Source organism: Aplidium turbinatum, chromosome 4, assembly GCF_918807975.1.
Source record: "Aplidium turbinatum chromosome 4, kaAplTurb1.1, whole genome shotgun sequence".
Classification (NCBI taxonomy): domain Eukaryota; kingdom Metazoa; phylum Chordata; class Ascidiacea; order Aplousobranchia; family Polyclinidae; genus Aplidium; species Aplidium turbinatum.
The window spans coordinates 42,493,071-42,515,828 of record NC_137475.1 but is presented as its reverse complement, the minus strand read 5'-3'; the positions used below and the strand labels follow the sequence as shown (position 1 = coordinate 42,515,828).

General features: G+C 36.6%; 2 protein-coding genes across 3 annotated transcripts; both read left to right on the top strand.

Annotated features, from left to right (window-relative positions):
- The first annotated feature begins 129 nt into the window (after window positions 1-129).
- On the top strand, window positions 130-12,822 carry LOC145769304 (aquaporin-8-like). Of its 2 annotated transcripts, none has more exons than XM_082580893.1 (6): window positions 130-217; window positions 7,559-7,843; window positions 8,356-8,482; window positions 8,782-8,969; window positions 10,821-10,955; window positions 11,387-12,822. In XM_082580893.1, the coding sequence occupies exons 2-6, from the start codon at window positions 7,644-7,646 to the stop codon at window positions 11,517-11,519; spliced, it is 783 nt and encodes a 260-aa protein (XP_082437019.1). In that variant the 5' UTR covers window positions 130-217; window positions 7,559-7,643; the 3' UTR covers window positions 11,520-12,822. The 2 variants fall into 2 exon arrangements, with proteins under 2 accessions (XP_082437019.1, XP_082437020.1); XM_082580894.1 differs by lacking the exon at window positions 130-217 and adding an exon at window positions 6,541-6,634.
- Window positions 12,823-14,441: 1,619 nt separating this feature from the next.
- On the top strand, window positions 14,442-17,008 carry LOC145769196 (general transcription factor II-I repeat domain-containing protein 2B-like). The gene is made up of 2 exons (XM_082580785.1): window positions 14,442-15,648; window positions 16,908-17,008. The coding sequence occupies exons 1-2, from the start codon at window positions 14,442-14,444 to the stop codon at window positions 17,006-17,008; spliced, it is 1,308 nt and encodes a 435-aa protein (XP_082436911.1).
- The last annotated feature ends 5,750 nt before the right edge of the window (window positions 17,009-22,758 follow it).

Here is a 22,758-nt window from a genome sequence, read left to right as displayed (position 1 = left end):
TTTCTTCAAAAACAAAAATAATAATAAAGAAACAGAAGAGAAGGGTGAATCTCAATCAAGAAAAAAGTAAGCATTTTTTCCTGAGCAGAGAATATAAACTGGCCTCGCAATCAGGCAGCATCAGATCAAGTTGGCAAGTTGCAAAAGACAAAGAACAGGTTCCTGCAAATATCCAGCAAGAAAGAAATTTTGAAAACTTCACAGAAAAGACTTGAAGGTAAAAACCATATATGTTTGCTTTGACTCAAGTAGATTAGAACATTTTAGTTCTGCAAGTGTTGCCATTTATGGTTTAAGTACTATTTAGTATAACTATAGCATTCATTGACATTGCTTTTTTTTGACACATTGTAATATCTACAGTAGGCTACACAAGTCAAAATGGAATTCTATCGGTGATTCAAAAATGAATTTAATTTGCTGAAAATTTTTGAAGCAAAATGTTTTGTTGAGTGGTTCTTTGTTTGCACAAAATAAATAATCATGGAATGTATGAGCTAATCGTTTTTCATTATTTAGGCCACTTCTATTGTTTGTTACGGGTCTTAATATTTTGTTTATCACGCATCAAATTGAAATTTTATGTCCGGAAAGCTAAAAAAAAATATATTAAGCATAATAATTTTTGATTTATTAACACAATTTATAACTTACAGTAAGTAGTGATTTAATTTGGTCAAGAGATATAATCGATTCTGTAAATATTCTATGGGTGCCTGTTTGCGTACAGTAAATGATGTACTGTATTGACAGTTCAGTGATAGCACACACATTATCTTAACGTTTTTTTAGCATTTATTCAACCAAAATATTAAACTCTATCATTGATAAGAATTTTATGGCAGATGCTTTACTGCGTTAATGTGACATCACAAAAGGTTATTAGAACGATTTGTTTCATTTTATACGCACAGAGGTTGCTTTTTCTTTTCGAAAACGCGCTATTATTGTACCATCAATCAATCATTATATTTTTTGTCATTGACGCGTTCGGGACGAAAAAGATACTAACTACAATAATTCAGCATTGAAAAAGCTTCGGTTTGAAAGCTTAACAGGTTTAGTTCAAAAATGTGAAACGGCTTTTCCTCTTTCCAAACTTGACAACGTGAAAAAAAAGTGTTTTTGTTGGTAATTTTCTTATCAAAACGGATTGGTCGTTGTAAATTGCGTTGTCTTATCGCAGACAACCGACGTATTTGGCAGGAATGAAAACGCAGACAGAATTGTGTGAGAATGTTTTTGGTTGATGCTTAAAGTTTCCTGATTTAGGCAAAAACACTAAAGTCTTTTTAATTATTGTAACTTATGTGCTTTTAAATCCATTTTTTAATGTTTTTATTTAGTTTGCAATTGTTTGGATTTCATTAAAAAGCTTTTACCAGCATTTATGTTTTGATTATTCTGAGAAAACCAAGCACTTTTAAGGATTTAGAATTTACGTTTATACTTTGTTTTTGTTAGTGACGTTTTAGTTTTACAATCTTTCTACAGTATTGTTTTCGGTGAAATGAGTTCTTCTCTCCCTTGCGAATGCTCTGTGCATTGTGCAATATTGTATGTTGTGACTGGGCAATTCACTTTTGTTTTCCGTGCATATCGCAAGGAAACAAAACACAGAACATTTCTTTGATATTGATACAAAATATTGCTGTTTAACAACACTCGCCTTATGATGTGACGAAGCAAGCAAATGTAATGGGCATACATTGTTTGTGATGTCATAATATAGCTTCACTAAGGTTGCACAATGTAGAAAGGATTGATTTCACTGGCTCGAAAAAGCTGGAAAATGCTTGGTGGCTTTTCTCATTGTTAACCAGCATTGCTGTTTCTGTTATTTTTCTCGTCGCAGTTTCGGAAGTTGTTCACATTTTTATGATTGACAATATTGCTTTGAGTACAAAACACCGTTTCTTTTTTGATTTTTGAAAAAAGGTAGGTAGGGCTTTCTTTAATAACTTGCCCTTTTTACTTTTTAGAACGATAGTTTCCTATTAAAAACTTGTTTATATGTACGTATCAGTATACAAACTCTTCATTACCTGACTAAGTAAAAAAAGTTGCAAACAGTTTGGCTGTGTGCAGTATACAACACAGAGTATTTAATTTGCGTACGCATGTGAAAAATTCTATATGTGGAAATAAAATGAACATAAAACAGTCAAATATTAAGCAACTTGGGGGACACTTTGCAGAGTATTTGCACGAGGTGTTGGTAGAGAGTTTGAGCAGAGAGACATGTTGCTGCAAATTTTGGAAATTTTTCTTTTCTACACCAAGTTCAGAAAATCCGATGACTATGGAATGAGGAAATGACCAAAGCTTGGCACTAGAGTGTAGTGTCAAAGTGTCAGTTTGCATTGTTTCAGTATTATTAGTTGTGGAAAGAGTGTTGAAACTTCCAAACCCTTTGTTAAAACTTACTGTGCATAACTGAATGCAGTATTTTATAGACATGCTAAAATTTAGAACGAAATAAATCTTAAAAGCTTTTAGAACGTGCTCGATACTTCTGCAAGTTTTAGAAGTTGCAAAACTGCGTCAAACATTCTTTTTCTCTCTCTTTTCTTTTCCGATAGTCTTGTTTCGCAAATTGTGTGCGGTAGTGAAAACTTTATTTGTATGGCGAAAACTCTCTCAATTGAACGCGATACTATCTCTTATTAGCCTACGTGTAATTGTTTTTTATTTCCTCGTTTCGGTTTCACTTACTTTAGTTAGATAAGTGTCAATTGGTCTATTCTTATACACATCAAGCAGAATCTTTTTCTTGAGTTACTCCGTAAGTTAAATTATGGACCTAACCCTACAACAGCCTTGGCGGCGAAAAGAGTGAAGACTTGACATGGAAAACAAAAACAATATTCTGTGGTTGTTTTTAGTATTTTCATAATTACAGGACCCGTTTAAAATCATCCTAGATATAATTTCTACTGTGGTCAGCAGAAAATCTTCATGGATGCTTTTCTTAGTGACAAATTATTGCAAAAATCTAACTCAAGGTAAGTTTGGTGCAACCACATTACCCTGTGAGCACAATAATAGCTTTGACAGCAATCAGCAATGGTGATTAACAGAACTTGGTGTTTTAAGAGAGCTGGTGAAAAATAAAATGCGCTTAGCTACCAGAAAAGCAAAACTATAATTAACGACTAAAAATAGGTTTTTCATGAGCTAACCAGGCCGCATTCAATATCACCATCAGTCACCATCTCCGTTTGCAGCAGATTGTCCATCAACATCCCAGACAGCAAATCAAACGTTTTTTTAACTTTGATTTAACGTCTAACGTTTGATTTGCTGTCTGAGATGGGTTATTTATATCCAAGAGTGGTTGTGAGCTAACTCGCCCAGCGTCGCCCAACTGAGTCCGGTCCATGTCTGAACGTTGTTTTGACATCGTGTTGGTTGCATTGCATTTAACATAGCACATTCTAAAACGATTTCTGTGAAGGAAACATGAACATAAAGGGCGAAGTAATACCATAGACCGCCAATCAATAAAAACTGTCCATTTTTGTTCTTACTACCTTATTAACAAACAGCTGAAGATGCTATTGTATTAGGCTACTATAGCGATATCGATTCTTAATAAATTACACTAAGAGGTTAGATTGTTGTGCAAATGCCAGCATTTGATGAATGCAAAATAGCAGTACCATAACAAACAAACATGTCATGAACTTGGTCAAGTGATTTACGAAGTCGCTTAATAAATATTTTATTACATAGTTCTAGCTTGGCAGTTTTCCAAGTCATTACAATCACAATATTGAAAAGTAGGTTTACTAGCGCACTGTTGGATTGCTTCCAAGTCTGCCCACTCGAAAGCACTTCAATTTTATTACAAAACCAATTTTACGTCAATCTTTTTCATCAAAACTTTTATATGAAATATAAAACAAAGTGTTCGTCATTGCATTCTCTATTGCGTGGCAGAAGCTACAAAACTAGGTTTTCACCGGTTTGCAGAATTATATTATTATCGCCAGACAGCAAATCAGTGGTTTTGTACATTGATCCAACATCTGCAGGCGTAATGTTGTCAAGCCACCTGGGTATTAGATTGAAGCAAACGGCTTTTGAAGAACCTTTGTTTGTTTGTCGTATCCAGGTTTACACCCGGTGGTTGAAGATTTAGATTAGGTGAACAGGAAGGCAAGGAAGCCAATCTTCGTGTCCACCTTCAAGGCATGTTTTTAAGTGTCCTGCCAGAGACACAGCCGCATGCTCTTGAGCGGTGTCGAACCGGCGCCCTCTCGATTGCTGTTACAGGGCTATCACCACTCGGCTATGCAGCCGACTACACTCGGAATGAAGATTGAAGAATCTTGAACACGTTTTTTCTCACTCAAGATTAACATGTTTTCAGTTTTCACACAATAATAAAAAAAATTGCCAAGAATGTTTTTCATTAGGCACGTTCTGTCTTGATGTTAAATCTTCAAATGAATGCTTAGCTTTTAGATAACACGATTTTTCTAATTTTATTTTCTTGTTATGAACGCATGATCCCCGAAACTAAGCATTTTAAATGCAACCACAATTCGCTTTTGTCCACTCCTGGGAGTGTATTCCTTTGCTCATCAACCACTTATAGCTTCTGCGTATGTTTTTTTATCCGCTGCTTGACTTCGCCCTTCAACTACCTCAATTGAATACTTCACTGGCTCAACGGAATAAGGGGACCAGATAAGAGTTGTCAAGCATATGAGCTAGATGCCAGTTGCAATTAATCGAAATATTTTAAAACAGAGGAAAAAGTATCTGTAGACAATTTTGTAAGTGAGAATTGTTTTATAAGTAAAATAGAATAGAAAAAAATTCACATGTAATAAAACGGCAATAAACTGCAGCGTCCATGTTTGAATTTTGCCAGTAATTTTGGCAAAAACAAAAAAGATCTATGGTGGAAGAAAATCATCCCTTTACCAAAATTGTAGTTTTGGAAAACACGTTGAAATGAATCAAACAATTATAAACAGTTGTAATGCGGACTATAGTTAGTAGAAAGTCAATCTAAACATCCACTTGTTTTTGCGTAACTTACGAGTTTTACGAAGAATAGGGTTGCCAGTTAATTTTTACCACAGACTGTTTGTGAAAGTCTTTCAGTGGCGGCTCGCAGCTTTTTAGTCTGTCTGCCCCAGTGTGAAACAAAGCTCCGAGTGCACCTTACAGTAGACAACAACGAAGAATACAACACAGATAATAATTAGAAAACGTACGCAAAGTAAAACTTCAAATATAAATACACTTAATCAGACAGCAAATCATCCGCTTTTTTACATTGATTCAACGTCTGCAGACGTAAATCAATGTAAAAAAGCGGTTGATTTACTGTCTAGGTAGGGGCCAGTTGTTCCTAAACAAAAGCCTTCACTTTTATTTGGGGTCATGTCCTTATGTTGTGTTTGCAATGATGTTTTGAATAATTGTCCTTATTGCTGACAATCCTCTTTATGCTAAATTGCACCAACAGGGTATTAGTAACTTTCAATGGTGAATAATTCAATTCAATCCTTTAGTCTTCTTTATGGCGTATCTTATTTTGGAACACCGAATTGGTCTAAGTTAGTTGCCTTTACCCGGCGAAATTTATTTACACAAACCTGCAACTAGGCCACGTTGTCTTGAAAATATATCAATTGTTGGAATATAACTTTTCGGCTGCCAAAATTGCTGCTCACAAAGTTGAGTTTTCTTTTCACTAGACAAAAAATCCAGATGATAGCGTTTACTTCACAGCGTACATTTTCACTTGAGCAAACAAGGCTATCTCCCATGTTGATTGATTGATACGAAGAATATGCGAAGCTTATTCTAATTAGTTTATTGCCTGCTGATTTGTACTTGGTCATGTTCAACTCTAACATGATTTACAATCGGATTGAGAAGTTTAAATTGTTTGCTGTGGTTGAATTGCAAAGATTAAATTTTACAACTGAATGAGCACAGCTTGGCAGGAATAAACATTTGAAAGAATGTTTGAAACAGAAATAGCTTTGCTGTAAACTGCGGGGCTGCTGGTAAGGGGCTGCTTTGAATTGAAGCTTTTAAAGGAAGATTGGCAGGGGAATAAAAATGTTAATACCTTAAAAAAATATAAATATTTTTACCTTTGCAATCGCCACTCTGTAGCCTACTGCTAAGTAAAGTGTCTGCTTTTAGATATTAATGCACAAAAAATAATGCTTGCTTTTTTTAAAATGGATATTTTACTTGATTTTTTTGGGTTCATTTATAATGATTTTTTGAATATGCCCTACCACTAAAAAGTTTACCCACCCAGGCTTAGATAAAGTCAAAACATCAATGCAAATTATAAGCTTGTTCCTTTTTTCTTGCATTGTGAGTGGTACAAGGGAAAACAATAAAAAAGAGCTCGACTGGTATTTTTATGTAAGTGAAAAAATCGTTTTGTTATAGTGGTTGCGAAGCTTCTAACTTCATACAAAATTTTCGTCAATTTTTAAGTTATCATAACCAGGTTCATTTTTTCCAAGCTAACGTTATTTAAAGTTGAAATAATGTATGTCCAAATATTGGTTATTTGAAGTGGCTTAATTTGCGTGTTCCGACGACTATCGAAAGTTACAGTTTAAGGTTGTTTGACAAGTGATAATCTTCCGTAAGTACCTAAACATTGTAGAATAAAGCTATTGTCTTAAACTGTACGAGGACAAATTTTGATTTAATCTTGTCGATAACCTTCGACCTTGGGAAAGTTAAACAGATCTCCTCAAAATACTACACTCTACAGCCTACCGCGATAAGCAAAGTTACCAAGCACTTGTCCGTGCTTTGAAACTCTGTCTCGTGCAAAAGATTTTATGGTCGTAAAAGAAGGAAAAGCCAAAACAAATTGACGATCAAGAAAAGTGTAAAAGTATTTTCCTTTTTTATACCAAAGACAGGCAAGACACAACAATAACACAGGGTTGAGCATTACAACAGTATATTACATATTTACAATAGTTCAACATTCAAACGTTTTCGACTTAACTTAAGTCCTCATCAGGAATCTGTAAATATTTATAAACTACAATAAATTTCACTTCTTGACAGTGACTACCGTAACTAACTAATTAAACAACTAACTAAAAGCATCGAGAAACACGCAACGATTAAAAGCAATAGAGTGGAAAACATACATCGGTTGTTTAATTAAAACTAAGCACAAATACGCCCAGGAGGTTGTTTTAAATTTTTGTTGTTAGGCTATCGCACGCAGCCTGAGATTACTAACCCGATCTGGTGCTAACAGTTTAATGACAATTCATTTCTGTCAGTGTGTTGCTATTTCGATATTTTTAAAATGTATAAAACTTGGCATAAAAACTATTTTCCTACATCTAAAACATTGTTTTGACAAAGAAATAGCTAAGTCAATAACAGATCCAATTATTAAGACACCTTTTGCAAACTTAGAGTAATTTGTAATTTCAGAACTTTGAAAACGTTGAGGAGCGTAAATAAGTAGAGCAAAACTAACCTGCCAGAAATACTTTATCTGCATATTTGTTCACTGAAGATTTTTTTATTTATTTTTCAGCGACATTGAAAGCCAGGAAAGCGGTGTACTTCTTAAGAAAAGTATAATTGGAAAGCAGTTTATTGAAAACTCAAAGCTTACAATCATGAAATGCAAGGTTGCCTTTTATGAACAATGGATAAGACCGCTCATTGCTGAGTTTTTCGGGCAGCTCATATTTGCTTTCCTCCATTCTTCAGCTGCATTTACAATAGGAGCAGGAGGAAATTCTGGAAATGCCTTGATTCCAGCTATTACTGATGGACTGGTGGTGACCATTTTGGTCATTTTGATTGGTCATATCAGGTAAAATGAATAAAAATGTGAAATCAAATTATTTGAGTAACAGAATAATGCCCAAAATGCAGATACAAAACTAACGGATCAAAGTACAGAATCCGTTGAGAAAATAGTTGTTTGTACGTTCACAAATGCAATGCTACAATGTTAATAAACAGAATATGCAGTTTGCCATTTCGGTGACTTTGAATATAACTTTATAATTGGAATGGCTTCTAGTCTTGCTTCTGTGATAATTTATAAAAAGCTTTGAGAGGATCCGTGAATGCATTGAATTTGAATACGATTACAAGGGTTTCGGCTCTAAAATTTATAAAAATTTATCTTAGACTAATTTCGCAAACTTGTCATTCGGCGCCACCCTTGAAAGTTCAAGTATATGGGTTTGATAGTTTTTCAAAGTAAGTTTTGAATTTACGTGAAACAACGTGTAGGTGGAGTAGACGATCTACTGAGATAATATTTCAGCATGACATGAGCTACTTTTTTACTAAAAGGTTTATTTTTCTTTGTTGTAGTGGAGCTCATGTGAACTTCTCTGTCACAACTGCAGTCTTCATCGGTGGTGGGATTAAGTGGATGATGGTTCCTCTTTATCTTGTCGCTCAGATACTTGGCTCCATGTCGGGAGCGGGATTAGCTTTGGTAAGGTATTGGTGGAAGTTGACATTTCAGCTGCGCGTTTTCAAACACTTTAAAACAGTAGTAATTTAATAAATGACAGTATGGTTATTGTGGTAGTGAAAAAAGACGCTTTGGTTACTGTAACTGTACTGTAAACAATTAACAGTTTCAGTATCGTCTGCAACTGCGGAAAATCTTTTATTGTTTCTTTCATCAGTAGCATAAATTACTGTTTTGGATAAGTGCTAGCATTTGGAAACAAGTAATAAACGGAGTTTGATAGATTGACTATGCAGCGACAACTTATAATTTTGTTTTAGGTCACAAATGGATCCCCATCCGGTTCGTTTTCCCTTGGGCCTGGGATCAGCGTGGGCCAGGGGCTTTTAATGGAAGTGATTCTCACAGCACTTTTAACTCTCTCTGTTCTGCTGGCTGCTGTAGAGCTAAGTTCCCACAATGCCGCTTTTGCCATTGGATTCTCGATCTTAATCGACATTTTGGCCGGGTTAGTTTTTTTTTTCATCACTTTTTTAAAACCTAAGACGGGACCAGTTTTCCGACATCTCGCTTCTGCGAGCGTTTATTCTTGTTTTCAACGTTATTCTTCAATGTGCTGGTCTTCTTGTTGAGGCTATACTACTCTTGAGTAGATCATTTTGCATTCTGTCTTGAAATTTGTCTCTTTATTTATGTAACCTTATGTGTTTGATAAAAATTCTTGTGATATTTGCAACTGACATAAAATTAAACTTAAGAAGGTAATTTAACAAACACAAAATAATGTTTAAACATTCAATTTGATGTAATAACAGTTAAACAAACATTCAATCAAAAAAAGGACACCTTCTAATTGGCGGGAAAAATTACGTTTTGCCAAAGTCCGAATTTAAAAATTAAATCAATTCCCATTGGGCTTATTAATCAGTCTTGAAAACCATTATCTCATCCGAAACTTCAAAACAACATTATACCTTCATTTCACTGCTCTGAAGAGATCCGAAAACCGAAACATTGGCCACTATCCGCAGTCAACAAAGTTTTTTAGACGTTATCTTTAACGAAATAAAAAAAAGAGTCAAAAGTCATCTAATTTTCACTTTATGTGGAGCTACATAATATATACTTTAGAGGTTATTGATATTTCTTTTATTCACTTGTTGATTTATGCGTATCAGTTTGTATCCTCTGTGGATCCTTCTCTTGTATCATGGGCCAATGCTATAGATGTTTGCTGGTACACCCCTTCATTTTCTTTTAATTTAACAAAGGTGGTTAAGTCATTAGAGTTAAATTGATTGACCTCGATAGCTCAATTGGTTAGCGCGTCACTTCTGGAACAAAGAAGCTTCAAGATCAAGCGGCGCTGGTTCGACTCTCGGGGTGTGCGCTTGAGCAACGCACGTTAAGGACTGCTCTCCATTCAGCGGCATCTAATGGATGGAATAGTTCCCCGGCAACAATCAACAATCGGAAACTTCACTCTGTCAACCTCGGTGACCGGGCCTGCGTCAGTGATTCAAAGCCTCTACTAGTAGCCTATCATGTATGCGAGACTGCCAGGATTGAGCTCTGCAAGACGCTTTCCCACTCCGAAGACAAAGATTCAATCAATCAACCTCGGGATACTTTTATTCTTAAAATTTTTGTTGTGACGCGTTCTGTGACTTTGTCGGGAATTCAATCAAGTAATCTCCAAGCGTTTGATAAATCCACAATCGGCTTCCTTCAACCACGTTAAAAGATTTATCAATGTTAATTTTGTTAGAATAACAAATATAGGCAATAGGTTGAGTTTGGCTTTTAGCAGCATGATCGTTGCTCACTTCACAATGTACATATTCTTAGCCTGATGCTGCGAGTTCGCTGTGCAATTCACTATTACCCAGGCCAACTCGCAGCATCAGGCTAAAATAAGTCGTTAATATCTACATTGTGAAGTAAACAAATATAAGTATTCAAGCTGCGGTGCTGCCCATATTATGACAACGTTGGCCATGCTTTGACCACTGAATGTTTACTCAATCAATAGCTGTCCTCGCTTTTATGCTGATAAGTGAGGTGGGCATGGTCTATCTTTTACTGGTCGTTTGATAACTGCATTCGTATATTTTCCTACCAAACCGATTGCTTATGAGTTTTTTCTTCACGGTATATTTTGTATTCTAGTTTTTATGCATTTACAAGTACGCTCTAGCATCTATCTGTGTTATGCTTTCATCTTTTGGTGCACCTGATAGTTTTCAGTAACCTTGCACTTTTTCGTTGTAGCTACATCATCTTAGAAACACTTTAGTTTTTAAGTTTAAAGCAACTGTTCTGATTCATGTGACTAGTAAAGGAGTTTGTATATTTCCAGGTTTCGTGTGTCTGGGGGATGCATGAATCCCACGCTAAGTTTCGGCCCAGCGGTCGTAGCAGGACAGTGGAGTGATTACTGGATCTATTGGATTGGCCCCTTGCTAGGAGCAATAGTTTCAGGAGCTATTTTCAGGTAAGTTTAAGTTTTCCATGCAAATATGATGGATTTGCTATTTTAACAAACATATGGGGAAACACTTCTTCCAAAAGATACTGCAAACGTCTACGTCGATTTTCTTTCAAATACACAAGATTTACATAAGTAAATATCCTGGGGTGCATCAGTGAATGTACATCTTTGCCAAGCTTAGGTCAAAACTAAGCTAACGAAATAGATCACAATGATCGTATGTGTCAGGCAACTACAGTAGGTTGTATCCCCAAAGACGTTGAAAACGTTTTCTTAGCGTCTCAGGAAACTAATTTGCTCTTCAATGTTATTACTAACATTCCCTTCAATCAATCGATCTCACACAGCTGCAGGTCTACAACAAATGATACTAAGTTTTACCAATCTCTTTATTGTTTTGTGACGTAATAATGCATGTTATGACGTTTGTTTAGGCTTTTCTTGGGAGGAGAAGCAAGGTTGCTGTTCAAGAAGAGTACTACTCCCGCTCCTCCATTCAGTGAAGTCAAGATGGAAAAGGGGCAAACAACATCAACTTCTATCTCATCTGAACGCTCTCGCTTATAGAGCTACTATATGTACTGACGATTGTTTGTCATAAAGAACCACATTGTTGCAGACCAAACACTTCTTCCTTTTCTTGTTACTTATCTGCAAATATCCGCATAAGTTAAAAAGACATTAACCGATTTCTTAGAAACAAATCTGCAATCATTGATAGTTTATTGTTTTCTGTGAATCAGCAAGATACTGAGGAGCGGTAACAGCAAAAATAATGTTCAACAGCGCCGTGGTGTGAAAATGTACAATATTTTGCAAAGTTAAGTTATGCTGCAAAGCTTGAACGGCAGAACTCATTCCAAAGCTTGTGGAGTCAGTGTTTATGCCGCTCACTACAAACACTGTATACAGGGACGGATCCAACGGGTAGCCTTAGAAAAGAGGGAGCGATTTTAGCAAAACACAGTGATGTGTAAGTCTACATTAATCCGACCTTGCAAGTACACCTTGAATGAAGTTAATTTTTTGTGATTTTTAGAGAGTGGGGGTTTCCCTCTTCTTCCATGGAATTGCCACTAACTTAAATGGCTGCAATAAACTGCTGTCTGTTATTGTTTTTCAATATTAAACAATTATCCAAAATCAAAAAGACAATACGCTAACCCCTACCACAAACTGTCATAGCACCATGTTTCTGATGTAAAAAAAACAAAATGATTGTTCACACTCTACAACGCCTGTGTCGTAGTTGTATATGTGTCGTTGTTTGTAAATGTTTTTATTGTCAAAATATTGTTTTATCCGTATCGTTTGCAATTCACTCTTCAATATATGACGTAATATTTTTGTAATGCGTACCAAAATATTTTGAGCAAACTTTTACGAAACACTTTTATTGTGATGAATTATGTAAATTATGATGTAATTATGAATTATATGACCCATGTGCGATTTTGTGATTTTAACAATTCGTAAAAAGAAACAACGCTAGTGCACGTGTAGAGAATATTTGAATCATCTTCCACGTCTTCTGCATTGTCGGGCAATGGGATTGTTCTTTGTTAGTTACGACGTCATAAGTATTATTGTAATCTAAGAACAGTGAACTCTGCAGCGTTAGAAAGTATCACATTTTGTTTAATAAAAAAAAATTGTTAATTTTACCTTTTACAAAACTGACTAAAAATCTCGCTTGGATGAATTGGAATCATGAACCGTTTTGGGTTCGCCTACTACAAACAAGCAGCATAATGCATTGCGTCAATGCTTTATCGTCTGTATAAAAACTTTACTTGTTCATTATAAGCTTACTTTATTTTCATCAATTGTTGAGCGATTTCATTTCATTGCAATAAAATTTGAAAATAAGATTGAAGTTTGTATTTATTTTTTTGTATCATGCGACCCAAGGGTCACCTTTCCACGACTCAAAGGTGAAACAACGTAAAAGCAGAACAGAGACAGAAAAAACTTAAAGCACTAAACCAATGAACTGAAGTTTTTCGGTTAGTTTTGAGCTTATGGAGGTTATAATTTGTAAAATCAATGTAGGCTATGTGTTTTGTGTATGAATAAGTCGGTAATGGTAAACGATATACAAAACTGCAAAACTCCTGATTCAGTTATAGCCTGATATAACCTAACTCAATGCATTACACCTGACGAATGTAAATAAATACGCCTCCAAAATAATATATCTTCCTTGTAACACCACCAGAAAATATCCTCCGTAAATTTTTAATGTCATAATTTTAATAAAGGGAGCAGCTGACTCGAAGACTATATGTCCCTTCGCTGCTTCCTGTCGTCTGTTGTATCGCATCTGTGATCGCAGTGTACTGTATGTTATTGCAATGGGCGCAAATAAAAACGCGATTATTATTATCAGGTAGCCTAATCCCTCTTAGAAAAAATTTCTTGGAAAAAAATCTTATCATTGAAAATATAGTAGCTAATCATCATTTCTAGCGCTAGTTGCAACGTTCATCTGATGAAAGTGAAAGCACTGACAAACAAGTTGATTTATTGCTTCACTGACGTTTCGCGCACCATCACAATGCGCATCCGCAGAGCGAATAACATACAAAATAAAATTTACAAAGTTATATACGGTACTGCAGTGCGGTTGAAGAAAAAGAAAAAATGAAACACACATATTTTAAAGGTGGGCCAAAAAATGTGTGAGCGGTTACTTTCCACGTTAAATTAAGTAAAAACTTCCAACATTAAACATAAAGTGAAAGCAGTGCTGGAGACCAACAGAAATTCGAGATGAAACGAAATTACAATAATGTTTTCAACTGAGTTTCATTTTTTTTGCCTTCAACTGCACTGCAGTATTTAACTTTGTAAATTTACTTTTGCATGTTATTCGCTCTGAGGATGCGCGTTGTCATGGTGCGCGAAACGTCAGTGAAGCAATAAATCAACCTGTTTGTTGTTGCTTTTACTTTCACCAGATGAACGTTGCAACTAGTGCTAGAAACGATAATTGTCCTGATAAACACCCAAACTTTTCAGTATATTCTAAACATCTCTTTGATAAAACTTCTTTTAATGGCCATCAGCAGATGGTTATTTCCAAGGGAAGATTTTTTAGGAGAGTTTTACCGATTGTCGCACTTGACAGTCTAATTCTAACACTTTAATCCAGGGGTGGGGAACCTGCGGCCCGCGGGCCGAATGCGGCCCGCGTGACTGTTCCATGTGGCCCGCGTCAAGATTTCTTTACCCAAAACATATTGAAAGTTAAACAACAGCTCAAAAAAGAGTAGGCTCTGCATTCTCGGTATATTGCGTAATACGTATGGCCTTCTATGACTAGTTAATCCATCATAGAAGGCCATTTGTAACAACAATGTGTACGTCACAATGTGTAATCTACGTCACAATGTGACCAGTCATTGTTAATCGGTCAGTTATGCTATTCGTGAAAAGTGCGTTGTAGAGTAGCCTACTTCTCAAATTAGCAAAATTTTGCGTTGTACAATGGCTTCTGGAAAGAAAAGAAAGATTGGTGATGAAGGCAGAATGTTCCAGAAAGATTGGACAAACTTGTACTTCTTTGTTGAAGTAAGTGGTAAACCTGTGTGCATTGTTTGTGGTAAATCTGTAGCAGCAAAGAAGAAATCAAATTTAGAGCGTCATTATGACTCCTGCCATGGTAATCTGAAACAGCTAACAGGACAGGCAAGGCAGGATAAGATTAGTGTCCTTAGAAGAGAGTTACAAGCGCAGCAAAGCACTTTGTCAAGGTACTGCAAACAGGATGAAGATATTGTCAGAACGAGTTATGAAGTTACTGAAGTGATAGCGAAGAAGCTGAAACCACATGCAGATGGAGAATTCGTGAAAGAATGCATTGTCACTGCTGTCAAGCTACTAGCGCCGGATAAGGTGGAATTGTTTCAGAAAGTCAGTCTGTCTCGAAGAACCATCTCAGATCGGATTAAGGATATGGGTGAAAATATTGAAAAAACATTGAAAGAAAAAGCTCATGCTTTCGATTTTTTTTCTCTAGCCCTGGATGAGTCGACCGACATAACCAATACCGCCCAGCTAGCAATTTTCATTCGAGGAACAACTTCAGACTTTGAAATACAAGAAGATTTGTTGTCATTGGAATCTATGCATGGAACAACACGTGGTGAAGACTTGTTTGAGAGGCTTGTTGTGGCAATGCGCAAATTTAATCTATCATTTGAAAGGTTGAGTGGTCTTGCAACAGATGGTGCTCCAGCCATGGTGGGTTCACAAAAGGGGTTAACTACACTTGTAAAAAGAGAAATGACACGTTACGGCCTTAATGCAAGTGATTTAGTGGTATGCCACTGTCTCATTCACCAAGAAAACTTGTGCGCGAAGTCAGTTCAGCTTAGTAATGTCATGCCAATAGTGATAAAATGCATCAATTTCATCAAAAGCAGAGGTTTGAACAGCCGCTTGTTTAAGCAATTACTGGAAGATCTGAATACTGATTACCACGACCTTGTCTACCACTGTGCAGTTCGTTGGCTGAGTCGGAGCGACATGCTTACACGCTTTTACTTGTTGCGAAACGAAGTCGATCAGTTCATGAATAATCAGGGAAACCATGTCGTTGAACTCACTGATACCCAATGGTTGTGTGACTTAGCGTTTATGGTTGACATTAGCAAGCACCTCTCCGAGCTCAACGTCAAGTTGCAGGGACCGAGTCAGCTTTTGAACTCCTTGTTTGCAAAAGTGAAATCATTTGAAGCTAAACTACGTCTGTGGAAAGTACAACTTGAAAACAATAACACTGCACATTTCCCTACCTTGCAAAAGCAAAAGCCTTCTACAACAGCCAAATATGCCCATGTATGTGTCAATCTTATGGAGACATTTAATGCAAGATTTTTGGACATAAAGAGTAAAGAAATGGAGTTAGATATTTTTGCCTCTCCTTTCAATGTGGTTGCAACTGATGTTCCTAGTAACTTCCAACATGAAATAGTAGAGCTCCAGAGTGACAATACGTTGAAAGCGATGTACCAAAACATTCCACTGCTCAACTTTTATCAACGCTACATAAATGCTGATGATTTTCCAGTGATGCGGAAACATGCTTTGAAATATGTGTCTCTATTTGGAAGCACCTACCGTTGCGAGCAGTTTTTTTCCAAATTGAATCTAGCAAAAAGTCGGCTTCGCTCCAGACTGACTGATAAAAACGTGGAGATGCAGTTATTTCCGTGTCAGCAGACATCACACGACTCAGCAAAAATAAAAACTTTCAGCCATCCCACTAGCTGTGAAAGTGAAATAAATCATTGTCTACTTATCGCTGCATTTTTTATCTGTAAACAAAATTTCGAATTTTTAGTGGCCCGCCTGTGTTATTTCTCATTTTATGTGGCCCGCAACACTAAAAAGGTTCCCCACCCCTGCTCTAATCAAAAGATTCATACTAACCGTGTGGTTATTATTAATTGCTATGGAAACATATTCGAAGACCGTAATGTAGATAGGCACAGAAACTAGCAAACAAACTAAATCGCTAGATAGCGCAGAAGAAGCAAACAAGCTTATTTTTATACCGTTGCGCTTTTGGAAATATAGCCTGGTCTTGCGTTTCAGCGGCGTTTACAACAATTTTGTGCTAGAAGCTACTCGTTCAACAGTTTTACTATAGTGCAAAATATCAACATAGGCAGAGGTGGGCACCCGCAACTTTTAAAGTAGCGCGCTACCCGCTACTTGGACCAGAAAAGAGCGTGCTACCACTACTCGGACAAAAGTAGCGCGCGCTACCGCTACTTTTGTCTGCAATAACATGAGGAAGCACCTTTCAAGTACCTGGTAACGCCAAAAAGACCTTGTAAACGAGTGATATCATTCGTTTGCACTGCCATTTCAGCGTTGTTACGGTACAGCAAACACGTTCTAGGTGAAATATATTTTTATGCGGCTTTAAAAAGCACGAACATTTAGAAATGCGGGTCGCTGAGTCCTTTGTTTTGGGCTTGTACGATTTTCTAACAGAGAAAGGTCTCTCCACCGCAGCACTGGAAAGAATGGGGAGTTGCATTTAATGAAGAGACGTTTTAAATCGGCACTTGCCACTTGGAAAGCTCAGGAGCTTGCTTCTGTCTGAAGAAAGGCCTCCACAATTGACGTTTTTCCGTACTTTTCCGTAATAATGTAATGACATCGTAAACCTGATATAACCTAAAATTAGAAATGAGCTCTGTCGCTAAAAGACCTTAAATGTTGTGAAGCGACAATAAATAAAACTACACAGACAGCAAATGAATTGTTTTTTACGTTTGCAGACGTTGAATCGAAAAAAATGGTTGACTGCGTGCGAGCAGCGCAGCAAATAGGCTACAGTAGGCTACATAACAGGGTTACCAGATTGGCCTTTTCAAGGCCAAATTTCTCGAATTTGGCCTTTTTTAGAGTCTGTTGGCCTTAGAAATTGTACATTTGGCCTTTTTCTAGATTTGGCCTTAAATTTGGCCTTTTTTGAATTTATTCTTCAAAATGCATAATAATCAATACTTTTCATATATCGTAATTCGTAACCTCACCAGATGAAAACCATATTTACCATTGTTCAATGCATGTTCTATAGGCCTACTGTCTTGTTTAATACTCGTAATGTGACGCCAGCGCCGAGTCAGACTGCGCTCACCCTCTAAGCCAGCTAGTGGTGCCAGATGTCACCACTGTAGCGGATTAAAACTCATCCTCTACAGTTCTTTTATATTATACTTGTTATTCTTCGGGCTACTTTCAGAAATATTTTTGCTACAATTTATTAAAATTCGCTATCAATAAATATGAATAGCCTATTATAGATATTATTTTGATAGAAACAGGTAAATATCCATTTGGCCTTTTTTACCGTTCCATCGCTGTTACATGAATATACATGTGCAGGGGCGCTGGAAGCGGGGGGCATCTGCCCCCCTGCCCTCAATTTTTCTGTAGATGGAGGGACAGGGGGGCGCAATGGTGCCCTTTTAAAGTCATGTAAGCTACTGCTTATTTTGCAATATAACAATTTCTGCTATTCGCTTTTAGACTAATTATAATCTTTCATTTTTGCCTCAAAATGATATTCACGGCACAAAATTCTGCAACACAGTAAGTTTATACATCATTATAACATATAGCATGATGCTCTTCTTTGTATATCGCACACTTGTAGGCTCTCATTAGTATTACTCAATAGTGAGCTGATAGATGAGCATTATCGCTAAATCTTATCTTAAAACTTTAAAAAAATTGGCCTTTCAGTTTTTTTGCCCTTTTTTCATAATCCTTCTACCCAGTCAAAAATCGTTCCGGCGCCCCTGTACATGTGTACCTTAAGTGCTCAATGCAAAGGATAACCTATCTTTACAGTATATCATCGTATCGTACTTCTTAATCTTTGTTTTCTACAGTAGTATCAGATTGTCCTGTTTTCGTATGTTTTACATAATAATTGTTGCAATTCCGTGGATGTATTCAAGTTTATCCCCGTTATTTCAGGAAAGCTTTTGCAAGTGCTGTAGCCTATTCTAGCACACAATCACATATTGGTCGTTGGTTAATTGTTGGTCGCTGGTTTGAGTCTTCATCCTCGGCTTATTCAGTCTGAGAATGGAGATTCAAACCAAAAGCAGTTGTTTCTGAATCTCAGTGGCAAATCTTTTTTATTCATTGAAGTAGTGTGCCTGCCTCTGCACACTAGTGTGTATGAATGTGTAGTTTGATTTACTGTTATGGGGTGGTGGCTGACAGCTGACTGATGACTGCTTATGGTCTTTCGCTACGATCCTGATTGCGCCATAATCTAACCAACAGTTGTACAATGCATTGTTTTGAAAATTACATTTACTCTGCTTGTTTGTTAATATATATATGGCATTGTTGAAACAAAACAAATTGACTTGACTTATCTAATATTTTCCTTGTTTGGCCTTTTTTTGTATTATTTTGGCTTTAAGACCTTTTCATAGTCTGGCAATTCTGCTGCTGAATGCTGATATTCAACAAAAACAAATCCAAGCTCGGATTCTGGCACATTGAGTCACTACTTACAATGCTTATTTTACCTTGTTTGAGTTTGGCTTATTTTTGGCCTTTTTTTTACCTATTTGGCCTCAAGTTGGCCTTTTTTTTTGGTGAGTTTGGCCTTTTTTGCAAATTTCAGTCTGGCAACCCTGGTACATAAGCGCACACACTGATTGACATCGCAAGAACATGTCTTGAGGTTCCCCTCAAAACTGTGATAATCTCATTTAGGAGTTGCGAATTTTTACCCGAAATTTCGGCGCTATACAACCTGAAATTTCTTCACTCAGCAATAATTTTATTGCGTTAGTTGATGAAAATTTGCATTTTTTGGCTAATTTTTGAGATCTAAATTTTAAGAGTAGCTGACAGATACCCTCAAAGAATGAACATTCACATTCTTCGCCTTTAGTCAATTGGAGATTGTCATTTCATATAAATTAAAATGTTTCGGTTCTTACCAAATTAGATTTCAAATATTTTGTGAAAAATAAAAAGCAAATTAAACTTTATTTTGGGACGCCTATGCGTTCATTCGTGACATTTACATTCTCGGCGGAAGACGTGTAAATCGACAATTTCGGTGGTTGACTTAATGCTATTCTGTACTTCCAAGGCAGTAAAAAAACCAAAAAAAAATTTGTTTGAAGAGGCTTCATATGAAAACTGCGTTTGCTTTTAAAACGTTGAAACAGAACTTTCGGGAGAACCGAAAGTAAAACAGGTGATGTTAGTCAACATACGCCTTTTGCTGAGTAATATTATATTCATTGGTGCGACAATAATTAATTAATCCACCGGGGCGGCACATAGGCGTAGCCAGGGGGGGGCGAAAGGGGCCATGGCCCCCCCCAAATTTTCAAAGTTTGGATTCCAAAGTTGAGCCCTTTGTTGAAAATATAATAAAATTTGTAGAAATTTATAACGTTTTCCAAGACATCTGGCTATTAACACCCCAAGGACTTGTTTTAGACACACAGAAAGACATCAATAAATTTTGCAAATCGTAAATCGCGCAAAATTTACTCGATTTACGTTTCTTTTAACTAATTTGTGGAAGCAATTTCAGAATGGCTTACTCTGTTGGGTTTTTGTGTAGCTGAGTTTTTGGTGTTCTCTAATTTTAGCGGCAGATTTTGCGCGTTCGTGTGTAAGAGTTACCTATAATAAGTTAATAGCTGTTTATCTGCTAATAAATTTCATACAAATATTACCCTAACAGTGTTTCCAGAAAGCGCTATAATCCATTATTTAAGTGTAATTTTGCAAAAATTTTCCGGGGGAGCATGCCCCCGGACCCCCCTAGAATACGCGTGCCTTCGGCACGCTCTAACCCCCACCACTTTCATTGCTTCCCCTTGCTCAAGCCACCAGGATACGCCACTGCACATCAGGTGGAGATGTCTTAAATCAAACACTTTGTCGTTCTCTTCAATTCATCAAATATTTGGCCCCCCCCAAATTTTTTTCTTGGCTACGCCACTGGGGCGGCAGTCTTGGTGCAATATAATCATTTGGTTTACTAACACTTCAACACCAAAATTAATCTGCATTTTTTTGCCTAACACTCTACAGTAGATAGCAACATCCGCCTTTTTTATATAGTTTTAACGTTTGCAGACGGTAAATCAATATGAAAACCGTTGACTGTTGGTTGGTTTCACTTCGTTTGAATAACTACATTATATCAATGAGAGCAAAATAAAATCTTGTCAGTGGATGTCGCGCTGTTAATCGCAGGGTACTGGAACAGCGACTGCATTGCGTGAGTCTCCGCATTATTAATTTTCACTGCAGAGTTAATCAAATTGAGACAACGTTTAACAGGAAAAGGTTTGGAAAACTATGAACACAGTACAGCATTTATTTCACGTTTTAATGAACATCATTAGTGCTTCAAACAATACTTTGACTTTATTTGGCGTTGAAATCATTTTCTTGACAAAAATATTCTAAACTGTTGTAGAATAGAAACTATTCTAGAATAGATTCGAATCCTCAACTATTCAAAAATGCTCTTTCCTAAGTGTTGGTGTCACTCTTGTCGGTATCAGCGTAGCTTGATGTTTCCTGAAATTGTCGAATGATTTCTGTTTTAACTTTTTCATGCATTGTTTGATTTGTTTCCATGAAAAATCTCCAAAAAAGAGCCATTTTTCACTTTAAATTGGAAAGTAACTAGTAGCTGGGGTGCGACTGAAAGAAATGTAGCGCCTTTCCGCTACCACTACGTTGAAAAAAGTAGCGCTGCTCCTGCAGCCGCTACTCCAACAAATATGTAGCGACGCTACCGCTACTTTTACCAAAAATGTAGCAGTACGAGTAGCGGTGCTACAAAAGTAGCGCGCTACAAAAGTAGCCGCCCACCTCTGAATATAGGCCTATGTAGTTGCAGCAAAAATCACCAATAGTCCTTCTCAAGAAAACATAAGTTCATAGCAAAAGCAAGAATACCAACTACTATAGTGATATGTTCGTACGGTTTTAATCATGAAACATTCCTGTATAGCCTATCATTTTATGTAATTTTGCAAGAAACAAAACTGTATGGGCAAATAAATAAAATTTGTGGCCTACAAAATTATGAACTTTCTAAAATTACAATGGCCTACTTTAGGCCTTCCTGAGAAGTGGCGAACAGTGAATTTCTATTACAATTGCCCAAAGTAGTCCATTGAAATTGAATACGGGTTGTAACCTGCAACGAATAGGGTTACAGTTTTCAAACAATATTTGCATTGTCATTGTTTATTATAAAAAGTCCAACAATACTCTAATTTTTCGATAACAAAGCCACTGAAGAAGAATAGATTATTATAGAATGTCATAATTCAATTATCAAGGAAGCTTTCCAGTGTTGCCAATTTTTTAGTTTGCAAGTTTCTCTAGTCAAGACGGTTGTTAGTGATTGCTTTTATAACGTTAAAATTGGCTTATATTACGGACCTTGAATGATAATTGTGGTTCCCTAAATTACAAGAACAAAGAAAACAAAAAATTATTCTCACTGTATTTCCTTGTGACATTTGATAGGTGCTTTTTTTTCTTTGCTTTGTTTTTCTCATACTACTTTTGTAGGGCAAGATATTTTTTGGTATTTGAATAAAACCTCAAGAATTCACTTGACTGTCGCAGTAGTAAACAACTTCCTGTTTTCATTTTTACGGAACTTGAGCCTACCTTGTTTCAACGTAATGCTGATGCTTGACATTTGTCACATTAAAAACACAGGAAGTAGGTGACTCGATGACTGATGTAGTCTTTCACTGCATCCTGGCTGTTGTGGAATCTAAATGGTTATGGTGCTTTTTTATTCGCATTGTTTATATTTGTACGGTATACTATTCTTGCAACGGACAAAATAATAGGTTTCTCCCTTTCACTCTCTCAGTAATTAAGTTGGTAAATCACGAGTGATTGTGATCTCACAAGCATTTGAAATTGACTGAGCATTTCATATACAATAGGCTCAGTAGCGTAGCCAGGAATTTTGAAAGGGGGGGGGGGTTTGACCACCCAGCGGCGGGGGGTCTGGGGGGTCTCCCCCAGAAAATTTTGAAAAATTACTTTGAATTTGGTGCATTCTGAGAGCATTTTCAACAAAAATGTGGGTACGGTACGAATATTCCTGTAAAATGGTGCTGTCTGGTAGCATAGCAAAAGGATAAGATCATGTTTTTTTCGTCATTTTTCGGAAATAAAGCTAAGCCTCTGTGTTTTCTTGTTGCTAATTCCTGGCTGAGATGTTTGAATGTTTGGTATTGGCAAAACTCGTATC